Source organism: Poromitra crassiceps, assembly GCF_964638095.1.
Source record: "Poromitra crassiceps genome assembly, chromosome: 4".
NCBI classification, from domain to species: Eukaryota; Metazoa; Chordata; class Actinopteri; order Beryciformes; family Melamphaidae; genus Poromitra; species Poromitra crassiceps.
In genome coordinates this window covers 53,204,951-53,214,950 of record NC_139626.1, presented here as the reverse complement: position 1 = coordinate 53,214,950, position 10,000 = coordinate 53,204,951, and the positions used below count along the sequence as shown (strand labels likewise).

Genomic DNA, 10,000 nt, shown 5'->3' with positions numbered 1-10,000 from the left:
GGGATGGTGGCCGATGCGGCGCTATGACTAGCTCCACCGGCGGAAAACAAAAGGCGCAACACAATTATCCACGACTCGTCACTTTCACATCAGAGATGCGGATTACATATTCCGTAACATTTAGGCTACCGCTTTCAAGGCCGGTGTGAAAGCGGCTAAAGCAGCATCAAATCCATTACCTAAATCAAAGTATAAAAGTACATGGTTACAAGTACAAGTACTAACTAATTCATAACGTGTTACTAACTAATTCATAGCGTTAACTCCAGTCGAAATTCACCAATGAAAGTCTCTGCTCTCTTGTCGTTTCTCTCTACTTCCTGTTCTCCCTTTGTCCCGTTCCCTTTTCGGTGTCGCTTTGGTGAACAGGCAGCCAATCACATTTGGCTCTTGATCAGCTGCTTCTTGGATGGAAGCTGTAACGACTCTGTTTTGAAAATGTACTGAATAGAAAGTAACTATACATTTGTCTTAGTATACATTTGTCTGGCGATATCCGGCGACTTCTAGCAACTTTTGGAGCAGTCAACAGCTACTTTCCTTGGAAACAAGCTGGCAACACTGACTCTGCCTTCCACTCTTTCAAGTCGAGGTGTTGTGCCAATCGTAGCAGGTTTCAGAGCCTGCTGTGCTCTACAGGCTAACGTCTGTGCAGCCAGCACATTACCATGGCAATGTGTACTTATTTACATGAGAATCAACAAGAGGAGAAAGCAACCAGCTGGCTAGTTATCGCCTAGGTTACCACAAGAGCTGGCCTAGCAACCAGCTGGCTAGTTATCGCCTAGGTTACCACAAGAGCTGGCCTAGCAACCAGCTGGCTAGTTATCGCCTAGGTTACCACAAGAGCTGGCCTAGCAACCAGCTGGCTAGTTATCACCTAGGTTACCACAAGAGCTGGCATAGCAACCAGCTGGCTAGTTATCGCCTAGGTTACCACAAGAGCTGGCATAGCAACCAGCTGGCTAGTTATCGCCTAGGTTACCACAAGAGCTGGCCTAGCAACCCGCTGGCTAGTTATCGCCTAGGTTACCACAAGAGCTGGCATAGCAACCAGCTGGCTAGTTATCACCTAGGTTACCACAAGAGCTGGCCTAGCAACCCGCTGGCTAGTTATCGCCTAGGTTACAACAAGAGCTGGCATAGCAACCCGCTGGCTAGTTATCACCTAGGTTACCACAAGAGCTGGCATAGCAACCCGCTGGCTAGTTAATGCCTAGCTTACCACAAGAGCTGGCCTAACAACCAGCTGGCTAGTTATCGCCTAGGTTACCACAAGAGCTGGCCTAGCAACCCGCTGGCTAGTTATCACCTAGGTTACCACAAGAGCTGGCCTAGCAACCCGCTGGCTAGTTATCACCTAGGTTACCACAAGAGCTGGCATAGCAACCCGCTGGCTAGTTAATGCCTAGCTTACCACAAGAGCTGGCCTAGCAACCAGCTGGCTAGTTATCGCCTAGGTTACCACAAGAGCTGGCATAGCAACCAGCTGGCTAGTATCACCTAGGTTACCACAAGAGCTGGCCTAGCAACCCGCTGGCTAGTTATCGCCTAGGTTACCACAAGAGCTGGCCTAGCAACCAGCTGGCTAGTTATCGCCTAGGTTACCACAAGAGCTGGCATAGCAACCAGCTCGCTAGTTTATGCCTAGGTTACCACAAGAGCTGGCATAGCAACCAGCTGGCTAGTTTATGCCTAGGTTACCACAAGAGCTGGCCTAGCAACCAGCTGGCTAGTTATGGCCTAGGTTACAACAAGAGCTGGCATAGCAACCAGCTGGCTAGTTTATGCCTAGGTTACCACAAGAGCTGGCATAGCAACCAGCTGGCTAGTTAGCACCTAGGTTACCACAAGAGCTGGCATAGCAACCAGCTGGCTAGTTTACGCCTAGGTTACCACAAGAGCTGGCATAGCAACCAGCTGGCTAGTTTATGCCTAGGTTACCACAAGAGCTGGCATAGCAACCAGCTGGCTAGTTAGCACCTAGGTTACCACAAGAGCTGGCATAGCAACCAGCTGGCTAGTTAGCACCTAGGTTACCACAAGAGCTGGCCTAGCAACCAGCTGGCTAGTTATCGCCTAGGTTACCACAAGAGCTGGCATAGCAACCAGCTGGCTATTTATCGCCTAGGTTACCACAAGAGCTGGCCTAGCAACCAGCTGGCTAGTTATAGCCTAGGTTACCACAAGAGCTGGCCTAGCAACCAGCTGGCTAGTTATCACCTAGGTTCCCACAAGAGCTGGCCTAGCAACCCGCTGGCTAGTTATCGCCTAGGTTACCACAAGAGCTGGCCTAGCAACCAGCTAGCTAGTTATCGCCTAGGTTACCACAAGAGCTGGCATAGCAACCAGCTGGCTAGTTTATGCCTAGGTTACCACAAGAGCTGGCATAGCAACCAGCTGGCTAGTTATCGCCTAGGTTACCACAAGAGCTGGCCAAGCAACCAGCTGGCTAGTTAGCACCTAGGCTACCACAAGAGCTGGCATAGCAACCAGCTGGCTAGTTTACGCCTAGGTCACCACAAGAGCTGGCCTAGCAACCAGCTGGCTAGTTAGCACCTAGGTTACCACAAGAGCTGGCCTAGCAACCAGCTGGCTAGTTATCGCCTAGGTTACCACAAGAGCTGGCATAGCAACCAGCTGGCTAGTTATCACCTAGGTTACCACAAGAGCTGGCATAGCAACCAGCTGGCTAGTTATCGCCTAGGTTACCACAAGAGCTGGCATAGCAACCAGCTGGCTAGTTAGCGCCTAGGTTACCACAAGAGCTGGCATAGCAACCAGCTGGCTAGTTAGCACCTAGATTACCACAAGAGCTGGCATAGCAACCAGCTGGCTAGTTAGCACCTAGATTACCACAAGAGCTTGCATAGCAACCAGCTGGCTAGTTAGCACCTAGGTTACCACAAGAGCTGGCATAGCAACCAGCTGGCTAGTTTGCACCTAGATTACCACAAGAGCTGGCATAGCAACCAGCTGGCTAGTTAGCGCCTAGGTTACCACAAGAGCTGGCATAGCAACCAGGTGGCTAGTTATCACCTAGGTTACCACAAGAGCTGGCCTAGCAACCCGCTGGCTAGTTATCGCCTAGGTTACCACAAGAGCTGGCCTAGCAACCAGCGATCGGGTGTGTTGCATGAATGAAGTGGCACGGCTATAGACCGACCAAGACCAAGTTAGGATTTTTCTTAATGCAATAACTTTACATTTAACCACCCAAAACAAAAAGATACATCCTCATTAAACATGTGGCAAATGTGGGACTTTTAAATATAGGATACCCATGCTCGCACATCCATTCTGAGCATCATCTAGTATCCATTGTGTCTACATCCTCACACACACGCGCATACACAGACACACACGCAGCCATGGTGACATCCCAAACCCACAGGTCCCACAGGTTCAGCCCAGGAGCCATGGTGACATCCCAAACCCACAGGTCCCACTGGTTCAGCCCAGGAGCCATGGTGACATCCCAAACCCACAGGTCCAACAGGTTCAACCCAAGAGCCATGGTGACATCCCAAACCCACAGGGTCCACAGGTTCAACCCAAGAGCCATGGTGACATCCCAAACCCACAGGTCCCACAGGTTCAGCTCAGGAGCCATGGTGACATCCCAAACCCACAGGTCCAACAGGTTCAGCTCAGGAGCCATGGTGACATCCCAAACCCACAGGTCCAACAGGTTCAACCCAGGAGCCATGGTGACATCCCAAACCCACAGGTCCCATTGGTTCAGCCCAGGAGCCATGGTGACATCCCAAACCCACAGGTCCCACAGGTTCAACCCAGGAGCCATGGTGACATCCCAAACCCACAGGTCCCACAGGTTCAGCCCAGGAGCCATGGTGACATCCCAAACCCACAGGTCCCACTGGTTCAGCCCAGGAGCCATGGTGACATCCCAAACCCACAGGTCAAACAGGTTCAACCTAAGAGACATGGTGACATCCCAAACCCACAGGTCCCACAGGTTCAACCCAAGAGCCATGGTGACATCCCAAACCCACAGGTCCCACAGGTTCAGCTCAGGAGCCATGGTGACATCCCAAACCCACAGGTCCAACAGGTTCAGCTCAGGAGCCATGGTGACATCCCAAACCCACAGGTCCAACAGGTTCAACCCAGGAGCCATGGTGACATCCCAAACCCACAGGTCCAACAGGTTCAGCCCAGGAGCCATGGTGACATCCCAAACCCACAGGTCCAACAGGTTCAGCCCAGGAGCCATGGTGACATCCCAAACCTACAGGTCCAACAGGTTCAGCCCAGGAGCCATGGTGACATCCCAAACCCACAGGTTCCACAGGTTCAACCCAAGAGCCATGGTGACATCCCAAACCCACAGGTCCAACAGGTTCAGCTCAGGAGCCATGGTGACATCCCAAACCCACAGGTCCAACAGGTTCAGCCCAGGAGCCATGGTGACATCCCAAACCCACAGGTTCCACAAGTTCAGCCCAGGAGCCATGGTGACATCCCAAACCCACAGGGTCCACAGGTTCAGCCCAGGAGCCATGGTGACATCCCAAACCCACAGGGTCCACAGGTTCAGCCCGGGAGCCATGGTGACATCCCAAACCCACAGGTCCAACAGGTTCAGCTCAGGAGCCATGGTGACATCCCAAATCCACAGGACCAACAGGTTCAGCTCAGGAGCCATGTTGACATCCCAAACCCACAGGTCCAACAGGTTCAGCCCAGGAGCCATGGTGACATCCCAAACCCACAGGTCCAACAGGTTCAGCCCAGGAGCCATGGTGACATCCAAAACCCACAGGGTCCAACAGGTTCAGCCCAGGAGCCATGGTGACATCCAAAACCCACAGGTCCAACAGGTTTAGCTCAGGAGCCATGGTGACATCCCAAACCCACAGGTCCAACAGGTTCAGCCCAGGAGCCATGGTGACATCCAAAACCCACAGGGTCCAACAGGTTCAGCCCAGGAGCCATGGTGACATCCAAAACCCACAGGTCCAACAGGTTTAGCTCAGGAGCCATGGTGACATCCCAAACCCACAGGTCCAACAGGTTCAGCTCAGGAGCCATGGTGACATCCCAAACCCACAGGTCCAACAGGTTCAGCCCAGGAGCCATGGTGACATCCCAAACCCACAGGTCCAACAGGTTCAGCCCAGGAGCCAGAATGAAATGTTTGGATGTTACGTTTCTCACTTGCCAGACAATCTCCACACTTCATTTCACACTGTACCAGTGCAGGAGAGAGTCTGGCTCCTCTTACTCTCACTCTGGTCTAGCGGGGGAAAAGGCTCTGCTAGCCATTTTCAGAGTGTAGCAGCAACGCTAGCTTGCTAGCTAGTGGTGTTGTTGTTGTTTCACAGCAGTGGAGGCATTTGAGAGCGACATGCAGGGAGCAGAAAGGCATTTCCCTTCACTCTGACTCAAATGGTCGGCGCCAATGACAGAGCTTATCCTGCTTCCAGTGAGTCAGACTGCGTTTCTGCAAACCACAGATACGTTGAAATATGTTGAGATAACGTCATAGCCTAGACCTCTAGTGGCCGTGTAAATAACGACAGGCAAGGGTGCTGTGGCCGGGCTGGTGAATGGGGGTGGAAACACTTGCCTTAAACACCGGAGAGCGCAGGTTCGATTCCCAGCGTGTACATTTCAACTGGAAGTCACATTTAACATTTTTCTAATTTAACCATAACCCACCATGATAACCCTAACCTTAACTGAAGTTGTTTGTGATTTACATAACGTTTTCAAACTTTACGTTGGAAACACACTCCCGTGATGACTGGGTTGACAGGTTGCCATGGTAACCATACGGCCCTCAGATGCCAGTCTCCAGCAGGGCTCATCTGCCTCCCTGCCCACGCTGCCTCTCTGCTACCGCAGAGGCTATACTGCAGCGTCACACACACACACACACACACACACACACACACACACACACACACACACACACACACACACATGCGCACACACACACACACACACGTCACACACACACTCTCTCTCTCTCTCTCTCTCTCTCTCTCTCTCCCTCTCCCTCTCTCTCTCTCTCTGCCCCAGAAGGGAGCGAACAGCATAGGAGGTGAAAGAGAAAGAAAAACCTATGCATCCTAGATGCTTGAGTGTCCTGTAGCAGACATGTCACAGGTTTATGTGTGGCATCTGACTGTCCCTTCCTGCTCACATGAGAGGTATTTATAGAATAAGAGTGACAGCTGAAAAACGTCATGGAACAGGAGGACATCGTCATCCGTCCTCAGGGTCAGCTTCACCTCACAGCAAAAACATTGTCATCATGATGAGACAGTCAGAGACCGGATCAATAAAGTCTAATATAGCCATTATTACTATTATAGGTAATTGGTTGAGATGTTGATCATGATGGATGATTTCCGTTTCCATTAGCCTACCATTTTGAACATGCAGAAGCTTAGCAGATGAAAACATTTCCCGCTGCTGCTTCATATTAAAAGCGCTCCACTGACAAACTAACTGGATGCTTTTATTGTGAAGAACCTATAGGAAGTGAAATGTGTTCACTCTGCGTGTATTGCTCTGAGTTAGCCAGGTTGATTAGCAGCACTGTGTTCTTGAATAAAACAAGTCGACACAACAACACTTGGAGATATTTTGAGCGAGATATTTTGGCTTTTGTCCCCAATTGCACAAGCCGTCCCCCAGCACCTGATCTTGTCTGGTGTGTGTGTGTGTGTGTGTGTGTGTGTGTGTGTGTGTGTGTGTGTGTGTGTGTGTGTGTGTGTGTGTGTCCCCAATTGTGGCTGAATTAAACACACGCTGGATTTTCCATAACACGATACCAAACTTACACACATCATCATCACTGTTTGAGGAATGGGATTCCAAAACATGATGAAGTATTGGCGGTTTCAACTCGACAACATAAACATTCTAAATAATTTCCCCCAGCTGACTTCCTGTTGCAGGGTTTGCTACTACAATAGCTGACAGGACATAAGCTAGGTTCCCAACTGTTCCCTAGCAACAGAATTCTGTCAAAACGGTCTATAAAGCCCACACACGACGAAGCCTGAAGTGGCCCAACCCAGACAGCCACCCCGCGGAGCTGAACACCGGCCTATACACAGGCACATACCTGTGTAACCCCACCCCTGCCCAGAGGTGGAGGCGGGATTCGATCCCACCGTCTCCCGCTTGCAAAACTCACCAGGACCCCGATTATCTCGGTTACACCTGTACACGCGCCCCCCCCTCCCTCCCATGCACCCCCTCGCACCCTCCTCACCTTTCTTGAACTCCTCCAGCATGGCGTCCAGCTTGGTGTCGTTGAAGACGCAGTGCAGCGGGTGCTTGTAGAACTGGGTGATGGTCTTGAGCGGGGTGCAGTCGTCCGGGTCCACGAAGGCCAGGTCCTTCACGAACAGGATGTCGATGATGTTGGAGCGCTCGTTCTCGAACACGGGGATGCGCGTGTAGCCGCTCTGCATGATCTCCGACATGGCGTTGAAGTCCAGCAGGCCGTCCGAGGCCAGCATGAAGCAGTCGCTCAGCGGGGTCAGGACGTCCTCCACCGTCTTGGTGCGGAGCTCCAGCGCCCCCTGGATGATGTTCAGCTCCTCTTTCACCAGGTCGTGGTACGGGTCGGTGACGCGCAGCATCTCCAGGAGCTTCTCCCTAATGGTGCAGAAGCAGAGTTATTATAGTTTTCTTTTTCTTTTTGTCATTCGCTTTCATTTTTATTTCGGTTTTAATTTCAGTTTTCAATTTCAGTTTAGTTTCAGTTCGTTTCCAGAGTGGGTTTGCTCGTTTCAGTTGAGCTTTTATTGTTTAAAAATGTTTAGTTTTAGTTTAGTATTTATTGGTTTCAGTGTTACAGTAGTTGTATTTTATTTATTTATTTATTTATAATATGGGGGTATTTGTCAGGGGCACCTTCCTGTTGCAGTGTTTCAAACTGTAACAGAATTGCGTGAAAACCCTCTATAGTTTTTGTTTTTATTTCAGTTACCACAATGATTTTTTTCACACCTAGTCTGAGTTATTTCGTTTTAGTGAAGCATAATAACCTGGTGTAGAAGTTGGAGATCTCCTGGTTGAGGACGAGGTCCAGCAGCTTGCTGATGGGGTAGGAGATGGGGAAGGAGAGCACCATCAGCAGCCGCGTCACCCAGATGGTTTTGGAGGCGATGGCGAGGCCGTGCCGCGACGCCACCGAGTGCGGCAGGATTTCGCCCACGAAGAAGACGGCGAAGGCGCAGAGCGTGGTGGAAAGCCAGGTCATGCCCAGGATCTGACACGTCCACACGGCGAGCGAGGCGTTGATCAGCGCGTTGCCCAGCAGCAGGGTGCACAGCACGTAGTTGCCGTGACGACGCACCGACTCGATCTTGCGGGCGTAGTTCTGCTCCTTGTCGGTGCCGCTGTTCTGCAGCACCTGCAGCTCCACCGGGTCCAGGGCCAGCAGGCTCAGGTTCAGCCCGCTGAACAGAGCCGACAGGCCCAGCAGCAGCACGGACACCAGCACCTGCAGCCAACATCAGCACGGGCATTTCCAACATCAGAAGGAGCGCTTACTTTTTAAGTGGTGCAGCCGCTTCTATGAGTGACTATGTGTGTGTGTCCACCCGTTTGAGCACGGGATTTAGCCTAGGCCCCTCCCCCCGGGTTCTAAAACACAAGGAAGTGAGAGTGGAGGCAGAAGGCACCACGGCTCCATGCCAGTGAAACACGCACACAGGCATGCACACACACACACACACACACGCACACACACACAGACACAACAACAATGGCGGCCGCCATAGATGAGATAGACGACACTCTGCTTTGAAGGCATTTATTCAAAGGGGAGATGTGGGTTGTTGTTTTTTATTCCCCCGACTGGATTAAGTAGATGGATCATTCAGATATGTCGGTCTCTTGTGATTGGTTAGGGAAAGTGGAATTTCCCTGGGGGAATCCCCTCATGGAAATCACTTAAACAGGGGGTAATTTCAGACTAGAAGATGGAAATGGAGTGTAGCGAGCTGACAATTCAGTCTGATATCAGGCTACATGAAATAAGTATAATACAATCTTTGGTCTTTTCACACATAGATTCCTGCCCAACCATCTGCTGTAAAACATGAAGCTCACTCAACCATCTGCTCTATTCTGCTTCAAAACAAGAGCCATGAAGATCCGGCTCACTCAAAATACAGCTGCCCGGCGCCCGCCGCGCTCTGCACTGCTCAATGAGGGACTGTGTGGAAGAGATGTGCTGCCATGGAAGAGGGTAGAAGAGACAGTGGCATGCAGCCTGGTCCAGTACATCTCCCCTTAAAAAAACCACATAGCCTACTTATATTCATGGCTATAGACATTATTATGACAGCAGACACAGACAGGCCTTTATGGGACGCTATAGTCACTACCTTTACCTAAAACTATGCATTAAAGATGAAATGTATATAGGGCTATCTCAAACTGGAATAAGCTAGTTTACCACTAAAATTACCCAGATTAGCTATACTGTGAAATCAGTGTATTAAGATATTAGGAACAGCAGTCATTCAGAAATAAATCAGTTTAAGCTATGATATTCTGTTGATGTTATGCATGTCTTTATTTATTTTTTGTTTTTAACGATTTACTGTTGAGGTGACATGGATATGAGAGATTTTTTTTAATTTTCTATTCCTTTTCTGTTTTATTTTATTTCATTTTTTGTTGATATTGTTGATTTGTTGATTAGGCCATGCAAACCCCCCCCCCCTCCCCCTTCCCTTCCATTTTTTGCTGACCTCAGGAAGTTGTTACTGCGGTACTGACTGACTGACTACTGGGCATCCTAAATAAACAACAAACAATACACAACAGTTACCTGCAGCCAGAGCTCCGGGACCGCCGAGCGCTCCACCACGGCCACCCAGAAGTCACGGGTCCGGTAGTGTTCCCACTTGGAGCCGTCGAAGGCGCACATGGAGTAGTGTTTGATCCTCTCCCCCCTGCGCAGGTCCTTGGCCAGCAGCTCCACCAGCACAGAGTTCTGGCT

At 50.5% G+C, this 10,000-nt stretch overlaps 1 protein-coding gene across 1 annotated transcript in view; it reads right to left on the bottom strand.

Moving 5' to 3' along the window:
* LOC310775136 (metal transporter CNNM1-like) overlaps window positions 1-10,000 on the bottom strand; it is a gene marked incomplete at both ends in the record, with an annotated part of 38,719 nt that overhangs the window by 28,311 nt on the left and 408 nt on the right. Inside the window, 3 exons of the mRNA XM_083635231.1 lie at window positions 7,253-7,641; window positions 8,034-8,491; window positions 9,830-10,000. The exon at window positions 9,830-10,000 is cut by the window's right edge and continues 408 nt beyond it. Of these exons, the coding sequence (XP_083491357.1) occupies window positions 7,253-7,641; window positions 8,034-8,491; window positions 9,830-10,000 (1,018 nt within the window). The remainder of the gene's footprint in view (window positions 1-7,252; window positions 7,642-8,033; window positions 8,492-9,829) is intronic.